Source organism: Rhinolophus sinicus, linkage group LG02, assembly GCF_036562045.2.
Source record: "Rhinolophus sinicus isolate RSC01 linkage group LG02, ASM3656204v1, whole genome shotgun sequence".
Taxonomy (NCBI): Eukaryota; Metazoa; Chordata; class Mammalia; order Chiroptera; family Rhinolophidae; genus Rhinolophus; species Rhinolophus sinicus.
Window position 1 is genome coordinate 87,083,514 of NC_133752.1, and position 26,581 is coordinate 87,110,094.

The window sequence follows — 26,581 nt, forward strand, 5'->3', positions numbered from 1 at the left end:
GCGCTGACGCCAGCGCCTAGTTCACCCTTCAAAGCAATTTGAAACTCTTTCTGGAATGGCCATCAGAGCTGTCATCATATTACCCTTGATGTCCTGAATGTCATCAAAATGTCTTCCTTTCAACATTTCCTTTATCTTTGGGCAAAGAAAGACGTTACTGGGGACCAGATCAGGTGAATAGGGAGGGTGTTCCCATACAGTTATTTGTTTACTGGCTAAAAACTCCCTCACAGACAGTGCTGTGTGAGCTGGTGCATTGTTGTGATGCAAGAGCCATGAATTGTTGGCCAAAAATTCAGGTTGTTTTCGTCTAACTTTTTCATGCAGCCTTTTCAGCACTTCCAAATAGTAAATTTGGTTAACTGTTTGTCTATTTGGTACAAATTCATAATGAATAATCCCCCTGATAACCAACAAAAAAGGTTAGCAACATAAGTTTGCGAACTTAATTATCATACCTTGTATATCTGAATGAATATACCTTTCTTGGGACAAAATATGCCCCCAGTTTTGCTTGTGCAAGTCACAGAAATCCTCACAATGGGGCAGTTTGGGACCTGGAAGTGGAAGACACAAGAGGCTGACTTAAGTAGCATAGGGTCTAGCTCTTTTCTGCAAAGCTGGGGCAAGTCCCCATTTTTATACATATCTGACAATGGACTTATATTATTCAAATTACATAAAGAATTCTTACAACTCAATAAGAAGAAGATAACTCAATTTAAAATTTACAAAATATCTGAATAGACATTTCAACAAAGATACAGGATGGCAAATAAGCACGTGAAAAGATGCTCAGCATTACCAGTCATCAGGGAAGTGCAAACAAAAACCTCACGAGACACTACCACACACCTAAAAGAATGGCTAAAATTCAAGACTGACAGTACTAAGTGTCAACAAGAATGTGGAGGAACCAGAACCCTCATACACTGATGATGAAAATGCAAGATGATACGACCACCCTGGAAAACAGTTTGCCAATGTCTTACAAAGTTAAACATGCATTTACCATAGGACCCAGCCCCTCCACTCGCAGATGTCTGCCCAAGAGAAACAAGAACATATGCACACACAAAGACCTGTATGTGAATAGATATAACAGCATTATTCATAATAGCCCAAATATGGAAACAATCAAAATGTCCCTCATTAGGTGAATGGGTAAACAACCAAAGTATATCCATACAATGAAATACTACCCAGCAACAAGAACCATTGGCACATGCAGCAACAAGGAGGAATCTCAAAAACACTGTGCTAAGTGAAAGAAGCCCCATTTATATTTTTGAGGCTTAGTCATGATTCTCTTAACTACCCTCATTAGGTTTGATTTGTATTAAATCAGCCCTCCATGTTCAAGCACCATTTCGTTTTAGCTCCAATAATTGTTCAATTAAATTCACAGTACATTATTAACCAGAACTTACGTAATTATTAATTAATCAGTTAATAACACCTACCATTAATAATGAAATCAAACCCACCAAGATGGCTTACCTGTATTTTCATATTCATTGAGATCCTGAAAGAAATGTCCTATTATAAAAAGAATCATTCAATAAGGACCCATTTAGATAAGGGTCCTGACAGCTTATAGGCACGAAAGCTGCCACAAGCCATTTCTTAAGAATAAGATTATCAGAATTTTCTGATGTACTTCTTATAGGATATATGCAAATTTAGATAGCTTTTGAAAAAATCATTGCAGATGGTGTAGATTAATGCGATACATATAAGTATAATTTAGACAGACATCCCAAAGTTAGTTCATTGATCTAATTTAGAAAATGGATAATCTGAAGGAAAAAAACACACCTTCTAATTAAATAAATTACACAGGGTGCAGGGAAATGAGCATGTATTTGGTGCCAGACAGAACTGGGTTTGAAGCCTCGCCATAGGTACATCAGAATGCTGCTGCTGTTTTTATCAGGAGTAGAATTCTGCCAAGTCCAGGCTACGGTTATGAGATAGGTGGCTTTCTAAAGTATTCCTCCCTGGATTTTAATCCCATTCCTGTACACTGAACCAACTCAGCAGCTGTAAGGTCCTCAGCCTCGTGTTCTCAGTGCAGACAGAATTTCAGGTGCTGGCTCTTAGCAGCATTTCTCCTCAGGTCCTCAGTTCCACATGGATGGATCCTGTATTTATGGCGGGATCTGCTGCTCCTCAGAGAGGCTGCTGGCAGGACTGGGCCACCCTTGAGAGTGGTTTGAGAGTGGTTTGGTTTTCCCGTGGGGTGGCCAGATGCAGAGGCCATACTGGTACCTACAGGTATGAATGTGCTGGGGCAGCCACCTCTGCGCCTTTGGTTGTGTGTTTTGTTGGGACCTGTGTGATTGTGTATAAGCTCAGAGTGCATCCAAAGCTGAATAATTCAGGACATTTCAGGGTTCTGTCTGTATCTACAAAAAAAAACTTTCTGTTAAAATATAAGCTCTCGGGCAGTGTCTTCAGACTATATGACTCAGATATGTGTCTTCTGAATGCAGAATTTGGATTGTTGGTAAACAAAGACGTACAATAATTAAATGAGAAGACTTGGCTTCTGTCTACCCTGGTCAAGCCTTTTCTGTAAAAGCCTTTTCTGCAAGTAAAATCATATAAAAATCTGCCACTGCACCTTTTAAAACACTAACATGGTTTCCTTTGCTTTAAACACGGTCTTGAGTGATCTGGCTCCGCCATCATCTTGCCCCTCTTTCCCCATCCTCCCTGTGGCATGGACCTGCCGAACGTCCACCAATATCCATCCTCCCCTCTGGGATGGTAGTTTTAGCACAGCACATGGCTGCCAGGCACAGAATATGTATCTCAGCGTCCCATGAATTTCCATGTCACCATATGACTTAAGTTCTCACAAATGGGAAGTGACAAGTGATGCATGCTACCTGTGTTTCTTGCCCTACATGGAGGGATGATGCATCCCCTGGGTTTCATCCCTGTTCCTGAAGGCCGAGAGATAGAAACCATTGGGGGCAGCTTTGGCCAGCATGTTGAAGGTGGCAGAGCCATGCCACCAGTCTGGGACCACTTGCACTGTTACATAAGAGAAAACAAAACTTCTAGGTTGTTTAAACCACTAAATTTGGGGGTCTTTATGTGAAAACAGTTTATCATCCTGTTTTCACTCAACTTAATATGCTCATGGGATATGGCTTGGCAAGCATTAGCTACTATTGTGGGAAGAAAAACATGCTCTTGGGTGGGGGGCAGCTACAGGCCAGGATGTCCAAGTGGAGAGCGGAGCTGGGCTGGGTGTCTGTCACCACTTCTGCTGGCACCTCCATGCTCTGCACAGACTGCAGATCCCGTGAGGTAGCCGCACTGCTCTTCCTCTGCCTGGAATGCACTCCAAATCCATACACACACTTTGTGCTACTCACATCCATCTTTTCAGGTTTCAGATTCATTCCATCTTTTCAGGTTTCAGATTCATTCTCGTTCCTGCCTCTATCAGTGCTCTCCTAAGACTTGCACGTCTTCTTGTTTGTCTCAGTAGACTGTAAGATTCCTAAGGGCGGAAGCCACGCCTGTCTCATCCACTTCTGCTTTCCCAGGCACAGTTCATGCCACAGAGCAGAATATAGTAAATATTTGTTGAATGAAGCAATGATCTTCTCCCCATTTTCAGTCCTGCCTCGTAACCACAATATCCTAAAATCAAAATACTCTGCAAATGTGAAGACAAAATGCAAAGTATTTGAGAAGGGAAACATATTGACATTATTTTTCTTCTACATAGCCACACAAGCCCCAGCACTTGCATTGTTTATTTTAATTTGTGAACAATACAGAAAGGTGCTGACTGGCTCTCACACATTTGATTTTCAACTCTGCATATGGCCTGCTACTTGAGAAGTTTAAATTTTCTCTTCGATTTTTTTTTTTTTTTTCAGTTTGTACCCTGGAAAAGTAAGGTGATAAATACAGGCAATCATTGCAAAGTATGACTATTGCCGGGCGCTAATGTTTTCAAATTGCTGATGATTTTTAGGGACACCACAAACTGGCCGCACTGTCAGAAGCATTTGGCAGTCAAAACTGGCAGCAGGAAATCAGACTGTAAATTTAGAAAGCATTGCACCATATTCAGGAATGCACCTCAAAGTTACCTCCAAACATGTCATGGTCATGTAGCCGGGGTTCGGAGTGGATTTAACTACCCTTTATTATGTATTTTGTGGTACATGAAAAACTTCAAAAAGCACGGCTGGGCAAGGGAGAAAGCCAGTCTGTTGCATGAATGTAAAAATTTCATCACAGATTCCACCTGCCACTGCCAAGTTGGGAAAGCCATTTTGCACTGATGCTTTCTTCTTATACCTTCGACTTCACTGGAATAATTTTTTAAATTATTTCTCTTGTTCCGTTAACACTCATTAGGGCAATTTTCTCAGCAACTGCTTACGTCAGAGTAAATTGATAGGCTGAAAAAGAAACATTTAGTTTTAATACACAGGAACTTTAACATATCATAGAATCTCAGAGAATAAGATTTGCATTGTGAATGGACCCTTTTGAAAGGCGATATTAAGTCCTCTTGCCTGATGTGTTAAGCAATAAAGCTTGAGGGGAAAAAAATAACATTACTGGTTACCTATACTCTGGTAATTCACGAAATATGGTAACAGATAGCTGACGGGCTCCTTTACTGTGATAGCTACAAAAGGAGCCCACTGGTCTTCGTGTAGATTTCCACGTAGGTTCTTAACAAAGTTCTATGCCAAAGCAATGAAAAAGAAATAGGTGTGTGTGTTTATGAATCATAACAAAAGAAGCAAACTTTGTTATGCTTAGGGAACCTGCCAAAGGAACAGGAACAAGACACAGAGCAGCTGTTCCTCAGAATTCCAGTCTGCGAATACAAGTAAGCTGTTAGGAATATTAAACCAGAGAGATCTAGTCATTGTGCCCAGGCAAAAGAGTGACTGATACGTTTTATTGTGTACCAGAGAAAAATAATTCAAACACATTTAAAAAGTATAATAGTGTGAGTTGAAATGAGTGAAAGGATCCAAGGAGTAATTTTGAAATCATCTCAGCCTCATTTACTGCTAGACCTGAAATATGATTAGCATCCTACCTTCAAAGTAGCGTTTATTAACTTAGCTCTGTGCTAGCTCCCAAGGATATAAAGATGAAAGCAAGAGGTTTAGCCTTCAGGAGAAGCCCTAAATGTGCTTGACTGCAAAGTTCAGTATGGTGCAGGAACAGTGGTGCACCATTGGTGGAGATGGGCATCCAGAAGGGTCAGCCATAGGTGGGTCCTGGTCCCCACAGACTGTACATGGCATACAGGGCAACCAAGGTTCCCATGGGACCCACAGGGAGGGTTTGCAGAAACAAAGAGGCCCCGTTAAGTGGAACCATTGCAAATGGAGGCAGTTGACTAGAACAGATTTCCGTATTAGGCATGGGCACGATGACCCAAGGGCGGCAGGGGGTGAGGGGGTTGGGGGGGAAGCAACCATGCCTTAGAGAATGCTTGTTATGGTATCCAGGGACCAGGCCAGACCAACTTCCTCTCTGTGCACACTTAGGCCAAGGGAGGCAGTGTGCATGATAAGTGAGAGCATGGATCTAGAACTTGCATTCAAATCCTGGCTTTCCCAAGCTCTGTAACTTTGGGCAAGAGCCTTACTCTTTCTATGCTGCAGTTTCCTCATCTGTAACACTTGAATATTAATAATAATATTTAACTCTGGATTTGCTGAGAGCATTTAATGAATTAGTATGTACAAGGAACTTTGAATCGTGCCTGATACATGGTGAGCATTAATTGTTGAAATGTCAACTATTATTATTAGTATCTTCTTGCTTCTCAAGCTATACCCACCCTCCCCACCTTTCCTGGATCTGGAAAGGTGAAAGGGGCAGGGGAATGTCACTTCTGGTGGAAGCTGGGTGATAATGAACTGAGAAAAGTTTGCCTGAGCTTTAGCTTACATCCTCCTTAGAGACTCCTGCCCCCCACACCTCTTCTCTGATTCTGGGGATATAACAAACAGGGAACTGGGTACCCATCCATCTCTGTCCCCTGAGTTCCCCACCATGAGGGATAGGGAAGGCTGTTCTCCTGGGTCACTGGCTGCCACATGCCTCACTCCTCACCCTGTACACAATTTGAAGGCTGGATGTGTCTTCCTCACAGCGCCTTTCACATCACATGGCAGGTGATCAGCAACCTCCTGCCTCCTTACCTGATTGAGCAAAGGAAACCAAGACCTGCCCGCCTGTTGATCATATTGAAAAAGATGTAATAGAGGGGAAAAAATGATTTAAAAGAAAAATCTTGCCAGAAATGTAAGCTATGCACTGAAGAAAGCTAGATTAACGGAAAATAAGTATTGACACAGATAAGCTACGAGTATGTTAGTACCTCAGATCTAAATTGATTTCAAAGTAAGATCAATAGTTAAACATTAAAATGTTTCATCAGGAATGCTGGGTTGCTCCTGGATCAGGCTTAGGGATATGATCCATTCCAGTTCTCTCAGAAGGAAGTTGAGACAGACAGGTTGGAGCGACACATAAACAGTCTTCTACATGTATCATTTTAGGGTGACCCAAAAGACCTTCCTAAGCAGAACTATTTCATTTTTGCTGCCTAAAATGTATTAGTTTGGCATACAACTTGACATTTCACAAAGCAGAGATTTGGCTTAAATTTACCTTCTCTAAAATTTGTAAATGCAATTTTAAAATCTGGGGAAAAAAGCAAGGTTATCACTCATTTAAAACTCAGTAGGAATGTGTTTAAACTGGGTTCTTCCAAATGTCTACGTCCAGCTGAGACTGTCAAAACTGAGGGCATGGGAGTTTTTAGGACTGTGGTGTAGGTAGTGGTTTAGGGCAATTGTTGGAAGAGCAAGTGTGGATTGAGCAGATCTGTGCGGGGTGAGAGCAGTAAGGAGGCTAGTATCACTAGTGGAAGAGTTGGAACAGCAAGGGGACGTGCTCTGTAGTGAGAAGAAATTCCAGGAATAAGGGAGGAGACCAAAGACTGTGTTTCCCCAAAAATAAGACCTAGCCGGACAATCATCTCTAATGCATCTTTTGGAGCAAAAATTAATATAAGACCCGGTCTTACTTTATAATACAAGACAGGGTCTAATATAATATAATATAATATAATATAATATAATATAATATAATATAATTAATATAATATAATATAATAATATAATATAATTCTGGGTATAATATAATATAATATAACATAATATAATATAATACCAGGTCGTATGTTAATTTTTGCTCCAAAAGATGCATGAGAGCTGATTGTCCAGCTAGGTCTTATTTTGGGGGAAACACGGGATTAGCCCTCCTCTTCTTATGAAGATGAGCAATGTTTTGTGTATCATGGAATTGGAGAAGGTACCTTGAGCCCAAATGGGGAACAAAAAGGAACAGGCAGAGTTTGGGGACCCTGTGCCCTACTTTCTCTTCAGATGTTCCATTTTATCTTACAGTGTATGTTTATGTGTATATAAATTTCATAGAAATGTTAAAGTTTTCTTTGGGGTGAGGGGGGAGAGGAAAAGAGTTCCACTATAGGAAGAACTTAAAAAAAAAAAAAAAGAATTGCTGGCCTAGATACCATTTTGAGGGCCGGCCCAGTTGTCCCAAACAGCTAACTCGGCATAAATCGTGCGAGATGAGCTCTGAAATGAATGCAGTCTTTGCCAGAAGAGGAAGAATCATTCTGTTCTAAAATTCATTCAGTTTCACTGAAATTTAAAGTTCTTATATAGATGGTATTAAGGTATCATTTTATGCAATTTTAACGAAAAAGAAAAGTCTAAAATGAATATTTAGTTATTAAAAACTTTTAGAGGGTTATCAGGTGTTTTTTTTTCCAGAGTTGGTAAATATAACTTTGTGAAATTTTACAGTAATATTTTTTAGGTTCCAATTTAAAAGATCTTGGATGTTAGACATAAGTTTTTAAAAGAGAAATTAAGAAAGCACAGTCAAATTTGACTTATTCCTTCCAACAGATTACATGAGAGAAGGAAAACATTTCCCAAATGGGTAGCAAATGACGAGACAGACTTTTAAGGTACACTTGATACCAATAGGGTGCAATGAAAGGAAGGGCAGGAGAGGCCTTGAGAATGAGGTTAAGTCAACTGAAGTTTAAGAAAAGCAATTATTGGGCCAAAAGAATCTTTCACTTAGGTTATTTCCCAAGAAATTAGTCATTTATTTTCATCTTATGAGCTTAGTTCCAATTTAGTAGGAGCAGGAAAAGCTATTTCTTTGACGTTGAAGAAGAAAAATTGTATCTCTTCTCTCCAGCCTCGTGCTTTATTTTTTCCATATTAATCTGCTTTTGAAAGCTGAAAAGAAATCAAAATGAAATTGGGAAAGTAGCTTAACTAAAGGTTTTTTTTTTTCCTTTTCAATTCGTTGGCTTCATTTCTTCTGGATATCTTTCATTTTCACCCCCAAAGGGATGAATTTGATATCCAATAAGGTATTTTAAATATTAACATGTCTTTGGTTTTGAATTCTTTCTAATAATGTGCCAATTTTTGGAGGTAAATATAAATGCAAACAATAAAACATTAAGAATTTTGACTGATTCTAATATTGAGGATACTGTGGAAATTATTATTCATCATAATATATCCATATTTAGATAATCTTTGGCCTGGACTTAACATAAGTAATTTTTAAATTTGTCTTAGCTTGATCAGATTTAATTTTTATAGTTTTACATCAGACTTTATAACTTCTTAGCACTTCCAAGAGCAAAGTTGCAAACCAAAACAAAATCCTTGCATGGACAACTTCTTTACATAATTAAGGTAATTGCTTTCTAATAAACAGTACATACCTTTTATTGTTTTAAAGTATTTCTATGTTAAATGATCAATTAACTTATGTCTGAGTAAGTAAGGCTATCACTCACATGAACTTGCTTTCAATATTAAAAAGAAAATTGAGATTATAGGCAGAAAAGACCTCAACTTCCTGTCCCACACCTGCAAACTTATCTGTGGGTACAGTCAGTGCAAATATCTTCTCTCTGCTCTCAGTATTTCTTCTCCTGGCTATTCCCACCCTCTGTACTCATGATCCCATTTTGTATCCTCCAGAAGCTGGAAATTCTGACATTGGCTATCTCCTCTAACGTCTGCATATTCCATCTTAATCTCTTTTTTCCTACTTGCTCATTTCCTAATGCCATATTAGTTGATCACATCTACTGTGGGATACACCATATCAGAGGAGAAGCATTCTCTGAAGATTCTCATTGCCTCAACTACCCCTGGCTCTTCAGCCCACTACCGTGTTTTCCGAAAATAAGACTTAGCTGGACAATCAGCTCTAATGCGTCTTTTGGAGCAAAAATTAATATAAGACCTGGTCTTATTTTACTATTAGACTGGGTATAGTATAATATAACATACTATAATATATACCGGGTCTTAATATTAATTTTTGCTCCAAAAGATGCATTAGAGCTGATTATTTGGCTAAGTCTTATTTTCAGGGAAACATGGTACCATTGGCTTTTTTCTTTTTTTCTTTTTGTAATTAAAGTTTATTGGAGTGACAAAGGTTACTAAAGTTACATAGGTTTCAGGTGTACAATCCTGTAATACATCATCTATATATCACGCTGTGTGTTCACCACCCAGAGTCAATTCTCCTTCCATCACCATATATTTGATTCCATTTACCCTCATCTACCACCCCCCTCTCTCTTTACCCTCTGGGAACCACTAAACTATTGTCTCAGTCTATGAGTTTTTGTTTCTTTATTTGTTTGTCTCGTTCCTTTGTTTTTTTTCAGTTTTATATCCCACATATCAGTGAAGTCATATGGTTCTCAACTTTTTCTGTGTGACTTATTTCACTTAGTATAATAATCTCAAGATCCATCCATGTTATCACAAATGGCACTATTCCATCTTTTCTTATGGCAGAATAGTATTCCATTGTATATATGTACCACATCTTCTTTATCCAATCATCTATTGAAGGACACTTTGGTTGTTGCCATGTCTTTCCAGATTGGTGCAGCCACTATGAAAGTCAGTGTGGAGGTTCCTCAAAAAATTAAGAATAGAATTACCATATGACCCAGTAATCCCTCTCCAGGGTATCTACCAAAAAGTCTGAAAACGTTTATCCATAAAGATGTATGTTCTCCGATGACCATTGCAACTTTATTTACCATTGGCTTTTAAATTAAAAAATTCACAAATCACTTTATCAGTAATCTCTGGGATTTCCAAATGTCCAAATCCAAGGGGCTCTTTTCAGTCCTCACATTGCTTAATCTCTCCAAGGCATATTATAATGTTGACCTCACCTTAAAATGTCCTTAAAATGTCGCCCATACTTTGTTTCTGTGATTCCACAATCTTCTGTTCCTCTCCCTACCTCATTGATGATTCATTTCCTGTGCAGGCCTTACTTCTTTCTGGCCAATCCATTTGTTATAACTTTTTAAGTAACATAAGTAATGTATGTTCTCTGAAAAAAAAGTGAAAGCTAAAGATGAACAGAAGGGGAAAGTATCAACTGGAGCCTGCTGAAGAAAACCTCCATGAATCCTTTCGGGGAACTAGAATTTTATGCCTGGGGCACCAGGAAGCCATTGACATATTGTGAGCAGGGCAGTCAGTTGGCCCCATTTGCCTTTCAGAAGTTACTCTCATTTAAAAATAGATGGGCTCAGGAATGGAGGATGAGTTAGGTAGCAGTTCAGAAAGAGATAATGGTGGCTGCAACTAAGGTCATAAGTACAGGAGATGGAGAGAAATGGGTGGATTCAAGAGATATTGGGGAGGTAAAAATAATAGGACTTTTGACTTTTTGAATGTGAAGAGTGAGGAAGAAGGTAAAGAGAGGACACCTAAATGTCTAGGTTGGACGACTGGATTTTAGGATCATAGAAGGAATCTGTTTGTGGAGGAAAATGAGAGTTCATTTGGGACATACTCTCTTTGAACATTTTGGAGGTTACAACGTGGAGATGTGCTATATATCTATATCTTGAGGGTCTTGTTCATGAAATAATGATAATGGATGACATTTCTCTTTGAGGGTGTATAGAGAAAAGAAAAAAGTGAGAGGGCTGAAGGACATGCCATGATATCCTGAGCCATACCATGATGGGCAAAGAAAGAGGATTCCACAAATGACTCAGAGTATTAAAGGGAAAATATCCAAACAAATCAGGGAAGTGTTATTTTAAAGAAGTCGAGAGAAGAGATTATTTTAAGCTCAAGAGCATAACCAATGGAATAGATGTTACTGAAAAGTAAGACAAGAACCAGAAGTGTCCACTGGATTCATACCAAAGCAATTCCTGATAACCTTGAAAAAGAGGTAAGAAAGTAGAGGCAGCAAATGGAGGCCACTCTTTGATAAAGTTTGGCCAAGAAGAGAAAGCAGAGATGATATCTGGCAGAGAAGGTAAAAGAGATTTAGGTGGTTTTTCCTTTTGTCTGTTTTGTTTCTGTCCTAAGACAGCTGACTTAAGCATGTTTAAATGCTAATTGGCAAGAGCAGGAAGAGAGTGGTGGCAGTGAATATACCGGAAGGTGTGGGGATAATGACAAAGTGCGCATCCAGAGGAGATGGGAAGGCAGGTGAGTACATAGCTTAAGGCAAGGAGCTGAATGCAGCCTGGAGGAGAGACACCGCTTGTGTAAGACAGATGGCAAGGAGGACAGGATGAGTACACTTGCCATGGAAATCCATGAGTGCGATGACAGGGAGCTGGGCAGATTCCCTTGCTGCGATTTCCATTTTCCCTATCAAGTGGGGAAAAAGCACATGCTGAGAGTGAGAGAACTGAAGAGGTGGGTTAAGTAATTTGAGAAGAGTAGCAAAGGTTTTAAATAGCTGCTGTGGAGAATTAAAGTTGATGAGAGAGAGACACCTACATGGATTGCCAGGGGGAGCTGAGAGCCAGTTGAGGTGACAGATCATGAACGTGTGTGCCTTTGCATCCATCAGTTTTTGAGCATTATCCAGAAGGCTGGTTGAGGTCCAGGATTTCAATTTGTAATAATGGTAGAGAGAAGAGAGCTAAACCCAGTGACGGACAAGCAGTGGACATGGGAGTCCATAGAGTGTAGGTCCACAGCAGGGAGGCTGTAAAGATAGTTAAGTACCTCCTGTGTTCTTGGTCTCATTCTGTTTCAGAAACTGGAATTTCTCTTTCTTTCTTTTTTTTTAAATTGAGCTATAATTGATATATAACGCTGTATTGGTTTCAGGTGTAGAACCTAATGATTAGATGTTTATATATTGTGAAATGATCACCACAATAAGTCTAGTTAACATCCTGGAATTTCTGATAGGGGGCAATTAGAGGCAGAGACGGAACAGTTGCTCGTATTAATGAGGTCCAGGTGTAACCGTGAGAATGGCTGACTAGTTACTGTGGAATAGAGGTAAAGATCAACTGAATTGAGGAGGACAAGGTCTGAGGCTAGAGGAGAGGTTATTGTTTGGGTCAAACTGTTTTTGGTATTTTATTTTGATAGTAGGTGTCATTTTAAGTCACATTTTTATTCACATTTATATATATATATATATTCAGTAGTTCAGATGTTAGCTAGGGCTGCCATTCCTCTTATGATGTAGGAAATATTGACGGAAACCCCGCTCTGCTTTCCGTGCCCTAGGCAAAGTCTAATTAGGGGGGAATTCTGTATCGATATGTCATCACAGTCATCTCCAGCTTCTGATCATTTGTGTCGGGTTATATACTGTCTCGCTTTGGTAAGCATGTTTTCCCTGTCTTACACGGAGCTAGACTTGGAACTCTACCCTTTTTTCTTGCCCTCCCCACTAACTTCTACCCCCAGGAAAACAACAATCAAGCCAAATCAAAACAAGAACATTCTTATAAGGTCATTGCGTGAACAAAAATGAAAGGTTTGGAGTGCTGGAAGGGAATATACATTGCAGCAATGCCAACAACTTTCAAGTCAAGTATTACATATGTCAGTTCTTTAAAAGTCCCATGATGGCTCTGACCTAGGCTTTCATTTTCCCAGCAGATCACTTACCTGTCTTTTCTCTTCTCTGCCTTTTCTCCTTAAAAAGAAGGAAAGATTCTCCTAAATTCCCAATCTGAGTGATTTAACTTTCTCCAGGCTGTACCTTCAACATCAGCACCAGATTTTTCTGTGTATCAAAAACTTGGCCTAATCATTACATTCAGGCAATAAATGATAGTGGCTCAGTTCACAGCACTGGAGGTCATGAGAAGAGGTCAGATTCTGGGCACATTTTGAAGGGAGAGCCAACAGGTTTTGTTCATGGCTAGGATGAGGGCTGTGAGAGAAAGAGAGAAGTGAGGGCTACTGCAAAGGTCTGGGCCTGATAACTGGAGAGACGAGTTCACCTTAGCTGAGATGGGAAACCTATGGAAAAGTAGGTTTTACATGGGAGAGTCAGGAGTTCAGCTTTGTCCATGTGAAATCTGAGGTGCATTTTCAATCCCACTGGAGATGTCAAGCAGGTAGTGCAGTTATCCGAGTTCAGGTCAGAGCTGGACACCTGTCCTTTGGAGGAGTCACAAGGAAGTCTGCCTCACCCTCCTCTGCTTTTTAAGTGTATAGTGCGCCTTTACTCAACATTGTGGATAGTTCTGCGACTTTAAGCAAACTGACGTATGATGAACCCAATTTTGCCATAGGTGAAGTGATATAAACAAGAGTTGAGTTCCTATGGCATCTCATCAACGTTATAACAAAATGATGTTATTCGAGGACCTCCTGGACTTGGTCTTGTCTTGACCACATATGAATGAAGCTCCCGACTATGCTATTTCCTAGATCATTTTACTCCACAGAAGTGTTCTTTGACTTGCTACTGGGTTTCCCCGAAAATAAGACCTAGCCGGACCATCAACTGTAATATGTCTTTTGGAGCAAAAATTAATATAAGACCCAGTCTTACTTTAATATGAGACCTGGTCTTATATAATATAATATACATAATATTATATAATATAATACTGGGTCTAATATAATATAATACTGGGTCTTATATTAATTTTTGCTCCAAAAGACGCATTAGAGCTGATGGTCCAGCTAGGTCTTATTTTAGGGGAAACACAGTACTGAGAACCAGAGGAAAGCCGTAGTGAAATCCAAAGCAGAAAACACACAGCTATCTGTTCTTTCTACTCCATTTCTATAGGACCTGCTGTACTCAGTCCCCCTGATAGCATGCCAGAGGCGCTGACTGCTGTGAGCCCAGCCTCTCAGGGCTCACTCAGTTCTCCAGAAGGGCCTCTTGGAACCTATCACAGAAGCAGAACTTGACAGGGACTCAGAGACAGTCCTGCTGAGCTTCCCCTCAGGGCCTCTTGTCATTCCTTATACAGAGGTACTTACCCACATGACTCCCAGACTCCACTGGGCAGAAGCAACTTGACTTCTTCATGAGAGGGTCAATCACGCCAGCCAATACTGGTCACATTTTGGCACTTGTCACTCATTGCTAGCATCAGGTTGAGAGTACAGTGCCTCAAGTGTGTTTTATTTACTGGATTAATAATGGCTAACAACTAGAAAGCAGTCACAGTGGGCCAGGCCTTGTTCTGAAAATTTTACAAATAAAATAGGTTGAACAGCAACTTGAAGGCATTCCAAATGAAACCATGAGCTTCTGCCCAGGGCACAAGGAGACTTTCTGCTTCTGTTTCCTCTAATGTAGAGTCCAGAGCAGAGTCCCATAATTTCGTGATCCAGCCAGTAATGAAATCATTCTCCACTTCTAGGATTCTTTAGAAGAAGGTTTTCAGGGCTCTCTTCATTATTACATATTCTATTTCTGCCACTCAGTACTCTAGACCCAGCACTCCAATCTGTGTGTGTCTGTGTATCTCTGTGGGTCTGAGTGTCTCATTGGACACAAAAGCTCTCTAGTGGAAGGCTTATGGAAAGACAACATGGAAGAAAGACCAGAGGATACACTTACTCACGTGTGAGCAAACATCTGCACAGAAAGGGGACTGGATGGAACAAGTAGAACCCCCTTCCAAGCGCTGTGGACATGGACCTGGGATCATGCAAACATGGCGGGCACTCCTGTCAGCAGCAGGCAGACAGACAGCACTACAAGGCAAACCCCTTAATTCACTGATCAAACAATCAAAGGTTTTGCCCCAACCAGCAAATGTAAAATGTGTTCTGATGCCTAAGGCTCTGGTGAGCTGTCATGTGAAATGAATTACCAAGGCTCAAAGTCAGGATGTGATAAAAAATCTCTGTGGAGTCCCCATTGCCACAGCAGCAGAGCCCAGTCATCGTGGACAGCCTGGTAGCCACCTTTTAGGACAGAGACAGTCCACGTGCATTCCCTGGTACTGGGCTGTGTGTTCGTGCTCCAGCCATACCACAAGGCCTTGTAAACGGGAACATAGCAAACGGGTTCACAGTTCAAATCAGCTCCCGAGAATGAAAGATCTTTCTGGAAAACCCACTGAGCTCGCTGTGCACACAGGTATTTTCAGAGCTCATCCGTCTCTACTTATAACTCATATTTCCAGTCTGCGTTCACCCAAACAATGTTGAGTCAAACCACAAGAAAATCTGTTATCACTCAAATTGGTACATATTTTTCATACAACTCAATATTACATCAAATCATTAACTGTTAGATATAAAAGTAAAAATTGAATGCAGGCAGCGATCCCCATGCTACCTTGGTCTCACCTTCCAGGGGACGTCAATCACGGGTCACAGTTGTGTACTGAGGCATGCGCCTTGAGATCCAAGCCTTTGACACTGGAGGAAGTATTCGTGTCAGCCCAATCCACAAACCATGCTTTTGCCCCTCCCAAGTCCTCATTCTAGCCAACCTTGTAAAAAGTTATGTGTTTGAATGATGTTTTAAAGTGCCCTATGCAATTAAGTTTTAAAGCAAGGGGGTTAGTGTTTCTTCAGTGTATATATGAAACTCCCAATAAATTTAAAGTCCTTGGGTGCGCTTGGGGGAGGGGGAGGACTTAAAAAAGGAAAGTTTTTGCAAAGAACAAACACTTCAAAAAGGTAAACCTGAGGTGTTTTTCCCCCTTATAATATGAAAAACATTTTTATAGTTGGAAAAAGTCTATGGATCAAAAAATATATATACCAAAACATGTGTACTGATTACATAATCACTTGTATCCAGTTTGCATCTCACTTTCCTAAGAAAAGTACTGCTTTTAAGTAATTATCACAAAGCATTACAAACCGCTTTCACTTTGCCCCGTGTGTTAGTGATTTGAAAACATATGCTGTTCTTTCCTTTCTCTTAGTTGCCCAGCAAATTCAGAATTCTGCACTAAATTTCTGTTAAGTGGATATTTATACTCACTTTAAAGCATTCCTCTGATAGCTCTAGTTTGCTTGTGAAGCTCTTAGGAGAAGCAAAAGCATATATTCTTTAGCCTAATTGTAAACCAAGATATACTATATAGCTCGTTATACAGATGGCAGTTTGGGAAAGTAGCACGTTCTTATTCAATTTGTAATGCAGCATTACCTACGTAGCCTGTGGGTATATAACAAAGCAATAAGTAACGTTCATTGACAGCAAAATTAAATTCAGGAACAACAATACATTCAAATAGTCCCATCACCAAAGAGGGTCCTGGAAGTACCTCTCAAATATCAAGCCATTTATATCCTGAGCACACAAAAACTTCTACACTTCCAACTCTGTACCCTTGGGTGAGAATGTTTCTGGCTAAGAAAAATGGGCAGAGTGCGATAAATTAACCAGTAAAGAATACATCCCAGTAACTGGAACATAGTAAGCTTGGTAGCTAATAAAATCATTTCACGTTGTGCAAACATTAGGTAACCTGTGGGCCTGATGCCAGTGAGTCATTTGAGGTGCGTTTAAGGAAGCAGCTCTCACTGCCCACCTCAATTCTGTGCCCCACTTTTCTCCTTTTATCTCGGTCTTTTAAATATCCCCCTGGCCTATACATTATGTCCTTAAAATACTGGACTGCTGGGCTCCACTGGTCAAGTTTTTAGGCTATAAACACTCACTAACCGCCATATGAGAGATAGAATGAAGCCTTGTGGTTCATGCAAGAAACTTAGGCAAAATTAATTTCCCAAAGAGTAGTAGTAGTCCTCTGAATGCATTCAGGACTAGAAGTTAGTCAGGGAATAGAAAAAGTCATTTACAAAGTAGAATCATAAAAAGGGTCCTGCATGGGTTAAACATTGTATTCTAACATCAAGCATATAAATGCACAGTAGATGTTCCCATCAGCAACCTTGATCTAGCTGACTCCTGGAATCTCCAATATGCCACAAGCTGTCTGTGAAACATCGAGATGCCAACAGCAAGCCAAATGCATGACTAGTATATATTTCACATTTATGTAATATAAAATTATGTCACTGGCATCAAGGGTTTGGGAATAAATGCAACGGACTCTTGTAAAGCCAGTGATGGAACCACAGACCGACAACCAGGCCTGAGGGAGTGTGGGCAAAATGTAGGTTCGGGTTTGGCAGACATCAGACCAAGGGTCTCCTTTCCAAGGAAGTCATGCAAGGAATCAGTGGCAACAGCTGATGCCAAGTGAAGCCTGGGTCATTGGTACCCATTGGAGTCAACCACAGATGAGATGAGGTTTGGAGCAAGTGCTAACACAGGCTAGACTGACCTCAGGACCAAAATTCCTAGTTCCTCATTCCTCCCAAACTCACCAGGGCTGGGGCCCAGGGAATAAATGCCAGAACCAGACTTCAAAACTGGCGAAATAATCACCATGGTAATGAACACAATTTATAGAGCACTTACTTTGTACTGAGTACTGGATTTATGTGATTCAAATGTATAACCTGTATGAAAAGCTACATCATGGTCCAGCCAGAACATGGAAATGTAATCAGAGACACAAAAAGCCTGGCAACCAAGTAGCAATTAAAAATAATTTTAATCCTAGGTTTCTCTCTTGAAAATAGAGAGCAAAATCATGCACTGTCAAACTTCTTTAAAATCCTCCACCAACAGGAGGGAAGGTTTTTATAGAGAAGACCCAGAAGCACAGCATGGGAATTGTGTGATTGCGATAGTAGCTTAAATGGCTTCCCTATTTGGGAAAGCCTAGCTGGCTGTTGGTGATTGGTCGCTCTTAGGTTTCATTTTCTCAGATTCATGTGCATTGACTCTAGTTTAGATTTTGGTTTGCTTATGTAGCCTAATAAGGCAGTAGAGCCACCTCATCTAATGGCCTTTGCCTTGCTTAATTATACTAATGATGCAAAACTCACAAGGCATGAGCTCCCCCAAATGGCCCTGTTTCCCTTATTCAGAAGAGGATATTTATTTTTCTTGACTCTCAGAAGACTGATTATCTCATTCCCTTTTCTTTCTCTGGAATTTTGCCCCTAGTTGATGAACTTCACAAATTTATTTTAGGAAATTACTCGGGATGCAGTACAAATGATTAATTACAGTGGGGCAAGAGAGGGCACAAGGACAGTGGGACGCTTTTGTAGGCTTTAAAGGGGTGGTAAGTGGCAGTGGCCATAGAGAGAAGTGAATGACTTCTGTAAGTGTAGACAGTTGAATCACGAGAATATGGTAATCCTTTGGATGGAAAGCAGGGGAGCTGAGGGTGGGAGTGAGTGAGAGGAAGGGAGCGATCTGGCTAGAGCAACTAAGCGACTGTATCTATTACTGATATGGGAGAGTACTGAGAGATCAGGTTTATAGAGAAAATATTTAAAGTTTCACCTGTAAAATATTAAGATTGAGGTAGCTGTGAAACTTCAAAGTGGAGATGTCTAAGAAGCACTGGTTAGGATGTGCTCCATTGAGAAGAAAGCTCTTTTTCCTTTTTAGTTTCAGGTGTACAAAACAATGTAATATTAGACATTTACATCCCTCACAAAGTGATAGCCCCCTCCTCCAATCTATTGCCCCTCTGACATCACATATAGCTGTGACAATTCCATTGACTCTATTCCCTATATTCCCCATGCAGTTCTGAGGTGGAGATATAAATTTAGAAGGTGGTTCCACCTGAATGATGCTTGAAATCAGGTAGTGAAAGAAACCATGTAGGGAGAGAGAACAGAATGAAGACAGAAAAGAAATTTGTTCTAAGGAACGCTAACAGTTTATGGTGGGGAGGAGAAAGCCATCAATGGATTGTGGGAAGATGAGGACAAATGGATATGGGGAATACCAGGAGAGTATGCTTTAAGAAGCAGAGACAATTTCAGAAAGGAGAAAGTAGTAATTATATCAAACGCTGTTAAGAGGCCAAATAAGAGGGAGACTCAAAAGTGTCTGTTGTTCTTTGCCACATGGAAGTTATTGGTGACCTTCGAGAGGCTTGTTTCAGTGGAGAGCTGAAGGCAGAAGCCAGCCTAGAGTGACTTGAATGGAATTTAAGAATGGATACAGTGAGTCCAGACAACTCTTTAAAGAAATTTGATTATGAAGGGAAGAAAATGAGTCAAAGTGGTGTTTTGTTGTTTGTTTGTTTGTTTTTGTGGGGTGGTTTTTTAAGATATGAAGATGTGCTTTTAAATGATGATGGAAAGGAATCAGTAGAAGGGAGAGATTAAAGATAAAGTAAGAAGAGGGGAGTATGTAGTGGTAAAATATACTAAGGAGAAGGAGAAAAGAGGGAGAATACAAGTGGTGTGGTGGACCTTGGATAGGAGAGAGATGTCATTACAACCGGAAGGAAGGAAAAAAATTTGTGCTAAGGTGCAAGTAGGTTTGTAGATTTGGCTAGAATAGTTCTTGTTTAATGGCTCCTATCAAGTTTATAAAGGAGCCCTTGAGGTTATCTGCTGAGAATGGGGGCTGTACGGAAGAGTTGGAGATTGAAGAAGAATGTAAAAGATTTGAATAAGCACTGAAATGAGTAAGGAAGTGACCTAATTACAGAGAGACATATTTAGATTGCTGAGTAGTGATGAGAATCAGTTGAGGTTGGATATCTAGTGGACTCACTTACCTTGTATACATATTACCTCCAGGGGGCTCAGTTATTAGTGAGGGCATGGGGAAGACAGAGTTGGTTATGGTTTTAGTGGATAGAAGTCACAGAAGGTTTAAGAAACTGACAAAGAATGATCAAAAAGATATACTGTGGAATCTAAGCTGGTTATGGAAGAAGTGAAGACAGGAGATGCTTGAAGAAACAAGTATGTAAGCAATGAAATAGAGGTCATAATGAGAACAAATAAGTTCAACAGCCAAATCATAGGAGAAGACACTGTGGTTAGAGTGTTTGAAGGTTGGACCATTGAGAGGGGTGAAAAATAAGGACCAGGGTGAAGACATTGACCATGAGGAGGTCAAGGAACTGAGAGGCCAGACATCCTTTCACACCCCAATTTGATCGAGGTTTTCTCATATACAAACTTCTAAATGTTTTATATTTTCCTTTCTTATTTAAATCATTGATCTACCTGGAATTGATGTTTATGTATGAGATTGCCATTTTTATTTTCTTCTATTTGGATAACCAGCTGTCCTTGAGCCATTTGTTGAATAGTTTAGTCCCTAAATATTCTTTGAATCCATTCCTTCCATGCCATTTCTGGGTCCTGCTTTCTTGAGTTCTTCTCACCTCTAGCCTGAAGTATTGCAGCACTTTTCAGTCTCTTGTCCCCCACAATCCATATTCTATAAGTTGCCATAAAAGTTATCTTTCTAAAATGTAAATACAACCATGTCTCTCTGCTGATTAAAGTGATTAAATAACTTCTCTTTATTACCTACAGAATAAAAGCCAAACTTCTAATTCTGACACATTTAAGCTGTTTCATAGTATTTCCCTTTTAGTATTTCTTTGCTTATTAAGTCATCCTCATTTTCTGACATTATCCACATTTTTTTTCTAAAATGCTACTACCAGGGGTGCCAAAAAAATGTATACACATGACTTGTATTCATCTTTTGTTATCAGTATATATTGAGTATTACAATTTTAATACAGGTTTTTCCTTTCTTAAAATGTGTATACATTTTTTAGGCACCCTCTGTATATTGATAATACATGATTCAAAGTAAATTTTAAAATCTTTATCAGGAATACTAATTAGAATCATAACTGGTAGATTTTTTACAGTTCTAATTCAGTTATTTGAAATTTATTGGACATCTACTATGTATTAGGCACTATATGGTACTATAAGTTTCAGAGTTTACAATCTAAAGGGCAGAAAGCATTAATCCAAATATCTGTGAAAAAGGAAGAATTTAAGTGTAGCAACAGACATCTGAGTAAACGACTATGAGAGTTCTGGTGAGAGAGAAATGACATTTTGTTTGATGGAAGTCAGTGAAGCCTTCACAGAAAAGTTAGCTGGGTCATGGAAGATGGTTACAATTTAAAAACTCAGAGAAGGTGATGGAAGGGCATTTTAGGTAGAGACGTGGTGTCAGTCAAGGCAAGAGAAGTGGAGAAGTATGACCTTGGAGTATGAGATGGAGCAGGAGAAAGACGAATGGCTAGAAAGGTAAACTGAGGCCAGAGCACAGAAAAATCTTTTAAGAATCCGCTAATAGACTGGGCTCTAGTTAGTTAGCATTGGGAGTCAATGGCAGTCTATCAACAGACTGATATAACTGGGTTGTGACATGATCAGCTGGATTGGAATGCAGAGAGATTCAATCTAAGAGGATGCACTTCTAGTCTAGGTATAGTATGTTGTTGGCTTGTCCTAGGAGGTGGAAAAACCAGAATGAATGCAGGAGAAATTTCAAAGCAGAATCCATCACAGTTAGATGACCAAAGAAAGGAGAAACATGTCTAGCTCAACGCCAGAAAATAAAAAGGTGGGAATTGTATGAGAAATGCCTGCATTTGATTAAATACGACTTATATTTGTATTTTCCCAAATGGAATTTCTTGCATTTTTTTAGTGACTTTTAAAAATATGTAATATCTACAATTATTTTGATAGCTTAACTTTATGTCTTTAGAGTAACAGTTTTATTCTTATTTTCCTTCTCCTCCTCCTCCACCTGTGACAGCTTCTACTGGATATGATCGGGTCCTCTGATCAGGAGCTTCAGGAAGCTGCAGCTGGTTGTATATCCAACATCCGCAGGCTGGCTCTTGCTATAGATAAGGCACGATACCCTTGAAATTTGAACAGACATTACAAGCTACCAAATTTTACATGACACAGAACATGTCACTCCCGTGGCAGGGAAGCCAAAACTAAGAAACCGTCACTAGCAAATCCTCTACAGACAAATATCTGAATGAAAACACACAATGAAAAATGCGAAGGATGCTGTTCATCCAAAAATTGCATGAATATTTTTGTTCTATTTAATGTTTTAGGGATATGTCACGTAATGAAACGCAAAGCCGATAAATCTGTAATAATTTTCCAGGAATCTGAGAATATATGTATACGGTACATATGTATATTTCAGTGATGCTTTTATATTTGTGATGATTTTAATAAAAGATAGTGACTTCCCTGTGTGCAGTTTTATACTGAATGAATGTCTTTAGAATCCCCTTTCTGTTAAACCTATCTAACGGTCCTGTCATTATGGTTTTGTCTGTTTGATCACTTGCAACCCACGGGAGAATTCTGAGGAGATGTGCTGATTTCACAAACTGTTAGAATTTAGAGTTAAGCAGCTGGACTTGAGAGATCATCCCAAGGTCATTCCAACTTTCTCCTAAATACTATCAAACATCTGAGAAGATAATGCATAACTGTCACTGAACCAGATCATGCAGATCACAAAAACATAAGCAATGTGCAAGTTTTTTACTTTTGGACTTACAAAGCATAAACAATGATATGTTTTATTTCCCTCACAGGATTCACCAACACTTTTATTGACAGAATGAACTTATGCTGATGTCAGGATAATATTACTTCACATAAAATTGCTTTGAATTTCTGAACTTGTTTTCAGCACACAAAGTACTTTTTAAAAAGTGGCTACAAAGGATTAATAGCATTTTATCAGGTTATAGAAACATTAGAAGCCACTTAAAAGACTCACATATGTAACCTCGGTGTGCTGAAATGTTTGGGAACTAACTGTCCAAGCATCTAATACTAGCCTGGAAAATAGCTTTGTATGCATCAGCTCCGTAAACCCACAATCTCGGTTAATGCTTTAAAGAGCAGGCAAGGAGATTTTTATGGAAAAATATTAAGTACTGTGTATGTTTGTCATAATTTGGAGAAGATCATAAACTTAATTGAATTAGTGTAAATAATTTGTGTGAAATGAAAAGCTTGTACAGGATGAAATTACCAGTGATAGATTCTGTAATAAAAAGATAAGGCATTTCTGAGAATTTTAAGGTTTTGTAAAACACCAATTCATTTTCACTGCTTTTCAAAGGAGGTTATAAAAGAGAATAATAGGGACAAGGAAATGATATTAATGTTAAGAATTGAATTTAAATAATAGTGTAACTCCTGTAATTTTTTTTTTGAGGTGTAATGCAACTTCATCCCTTTATTCAAATCTTCAAAATAGTCTTTATTCTACATTTTTAGTATAAAAAAATCCACAAGTTAAGTGCACCACAGTGTAGAGAGAGACATACAACGCTGAACTTCCATAACAGTCAATGGTACAGTCAAACATCACATGTACAGAACATAAAATTTAGATGAACTGAAATTATAAAATAAAATCCAATTGCTGAAAACAAAAATCAAAATATTAAGGATCCCTGAAATATTCTTAACCCTAATGAGATTTCACTGGGCTCAAGTCATTTTGTAGGGAGGCATTCACAATATCACCCCATTGACCTAGCTTAGGAATTCTGGGGAACCATGAGGGGCTGCATGAGACGCTCGGACAGTAAAAGGTAACCAATTTTTTTTGTCTGAAAATTCCCCTTAATTTGGCTCTGAAGTCATCAGGCTTCTGAAATGCGTCCTCCTCCTTGCCCTCCCCTTCCCCATTCTAAACAAATTATTGTTTATAGTACAGTTTGATTTGCTATCCTTTGTTCAAACAAGCTGAGTTTTTCTGGCACCAAAGCAAATTTGGGTTTGATTCACGTATGAAAAGACAACCTAGGAGGAGGGTCCGAAAGGCACCCTCCACTTTTGCCTGAGATGCAAAAGCAGAAGTAATGGGTCTGATAGGGGCCCAGAGGGGGTTCAGAGGATCCTTGTGAAAGACTAGTTAAAAGATGACAAGTGAGGAGAAGTGCAAAGAGAGAAGGAAATTAGTCTGACTGGCTTTCTGTCCTGCACCATTGATTCAATGGAGATTGGCGGGAGGGAATGGAAGACTAGGGTTGAGGGTGAGATGTGGGACCAAGGATGGAAAGGAAAAGGCAGGCCACTAATGACTTAAAGGAGATTAAAGACCAATCAGAATAATTTGGCAACTTTAATTCTTAGGAAGATCAAAGTTCCCTCCAAACCTAATTTGATGTTTTATTACTAAAAGCAAAGACCAGTATGGTACAGTATTACTCCAGAGGAATTAAAGGAAGATCCTTAGGGCTGCTTTACCCACATTCATTTTATGAATGGATACCTCCCTTACCTCAAAATGCTTTAGGGAGGTACTGCTACCATTACATGGTTCCTTATTAAGTTTGAAAAGTGCCTGAAAGTTTGGGCACCAGAAAGACACCTCAACAACATGTGTCTAAACTGCAACTTCAGGTTAATATGACTAAAGCAGTTACATTGTGAGAAGTGCTGAAGGTATGTGATGTCTTTCTCGGCACAGAGGTGGCCTTGGTTCTTCACCAGATGGTGTAGCCACCATCTGTGCCGCCCATGAAGTAGTTTCCCTTCCGCTGAGTTACGAGGACATTGGCTCCCTGCATGACTGCAAGCTGAGCAGCATTGGGAGGGCATCCAGGGGGTGGTGGAGGAATGTTGCCAGCAGTAGCCCCAGCTCCAAATCTGGCGCCTGCATCATACCCTCCTTCCACCAGCACTGTGGGACCAGGTGGATAGATGGGGCCAACTGGATAATAAGCCATGGGGACTGTGGAACCTAAAGGTCCCACAGCCACAGATTGGGCCATGGGCAGATACAGGGAGGCGCCAGGAAATGCAGCTGACATGGTGGGGACGGTGGCAGCCCCTGGGTGCACAAAGCTCGGACGATAGAGCTCTGAGTAGGCAGGTGGAGCATCAGTATAGGGTGGAGCCTGAGGGAGATGCAAAGTCTGAGGGTACACAGGATTCCCAGGAGGTTGCACAGGGTAGGTTGGCTGCGTTGGATATTGACCTTTGCTGTTCATGGTGGCTGCGGGTCCGGTTCGGCTTGGCGTCGCGGACAGTTCAACTCCTGTAATTTTTAACAGTAGATATTTCTAATATTAAAGTCACATTAAAAATGCATCTAGAAATCATGGATTCTGACAGCTATAGAAAATGAATAAATATATTATTGTTATATTATTATTAAAGGAAGTTTTCACCATTGTCTTAAGATTTTAAAATATTCTTGGAATTAGTGGGTCCAGGGAGTGAAGGGACGCAACTGGCAAAAACCAGCAGTGGTACAAAAGAACTGGATGAATGGTGGGGAAAGAAGATTGTTCCTTTATGAAGTGCTTGATAAAAGAAAGCTTGGGGTTTCCATTTGTATGATTAATAAATGCATAAAATAAAAGCAACAGTGCCAATTGAAAAAAAAATACCTAAGCCTTTGGAAACAAGTAAGGGGAATTAACATGAAAATTGTTTTGCATATTTCTTAAGAAAAATTCTTTTTAATTTTTAAATGTTAGAAATGTAGTACCTTCAGAATAAACAAATGAGAAGCTGAATTTAAAGGTCAATTTTTTGCTTTTTTTTTTTGTAAAATGATGTAACAGAAAACTCTGATCTCACTAGAAAAATGTCAAAGGCAGTGAAAGCACCATAGCTATCAGAGAACAAAGGTGTGGCTGATCGCACCATTTCTTTGCTACTGCATGCTGTGAAAGCACTCACTTTTTTTCATTAGTTTTTGCGTAACATTTTTTTGTGTGTTATATTGATTTTCTGCTATTCAAAGCTGGCAACATTAATCCTTTATCAGTTTTCAGTGACAGGGTTCATTTTAAGGTTTTATTCTTCACCAGGACATCCTGGGAATCCAATATACTCTATGATAGCTGGCTGTTTCAGTTTGAAAGGAGTTTAAAGTGGAAGGAATTTTAAATATATATTCTTTGATCTTCCATTCTCTTTACTTTGCAAGGTTTCCTTTTAGAAATCCTTGTCATGATCATTCTGCCATTCCTAGTCAATGTTCTTTTGCTACTCTAAAAATGACTTGTTTCTTTTTTAAAAAGTTTGCTAGGTTCTGAAAGTGAATGGAAGGTTAGATTTCTTAAGGGATTGCATTGCAAATACTGTTATTTTGATAGATTTTGGTGTTACCACTCTGCATCTCTAAGACATTTGCATGGATTTGACACATGATGATCCAAAATATTTGGAAAATTTATTTCCACTTAGGAAAATAAGAATCTCAGTTGTTGACAAACAGATAACCAAGAGCCCTGAGTAAATACTTTCTTTTCCTTTGCCTAATGGAATTAAGTTAAAAAGATAATTTTGCAGTGGAAATAATTGAAGATGTTTAATCTCTTTCAATG

General features: G+C 39.5%; 2 protein-coding genes across 5 annotated transcripts in view; one reads left to right on the forward strand and one right to left on the reverse strand.

Moving 5' to 3' along the window:
• The window catches only part of ODAD2 (outer dynein arm docking complex subunit 2), a 164,057-nt gene extending 141,595 nt beyond the window's left edge, over window positions 1–22,462 (forward strand). For 2 of the 3 annotated variants that reach the window (XM_019731479.2, XM_019731480.2), the window contains one exon: window positions 22,006–22,250. In XM_019731479.2, the coding sequence (XP_019587038.2) occupies window positions 22,006–22,119 (114 nt within the window). In that variant the 3' untranslated portion in view covers window positions 22,120–22,250. Of the gene's footprint in view, window positions 1–22,005 lie in introns of all 3 variants that reach the window. The other variant, XM_074324752.1, reaches the window with a different exon arrangement.
• A 1,006-nt stretch (window positions 22,463–23,468) lies between these two features.
• On the reverse strand, window positions 23,469–25,269 carry LOC141569989 (DAZ-associated protein 2-like). 2 transcript variants are annotated; one of them, XM_074324754.1, is made up of 2 exons: window positions 24,934–25,269; window positions 23,469–24,856 (listed from the first exon to the last, which is right to left on the reverse strand). In XM_074324754.1, exons 1-2 carry the CDS (start codon window positions 25,232–25,234, stop codon window positions 24,534–24,536), a joined length of 624 nt encoding a protein of 207 aa, XP_074180855.1. In that variant the 5' UTR covers window positions 25,235–25,269; the 3' UTR covers window positions 23,469–24,533. The 2 variants fall into 2 exon arrangements, with proteins under 2 accessions (XP_074180855.1, XP_074180854.1); XM_074324753.1 differs by having other exon boundaries at window positions 24,578–25,269.
• Window positions 25,270–26,581: the final 1,312 nt, after the last annotated feature.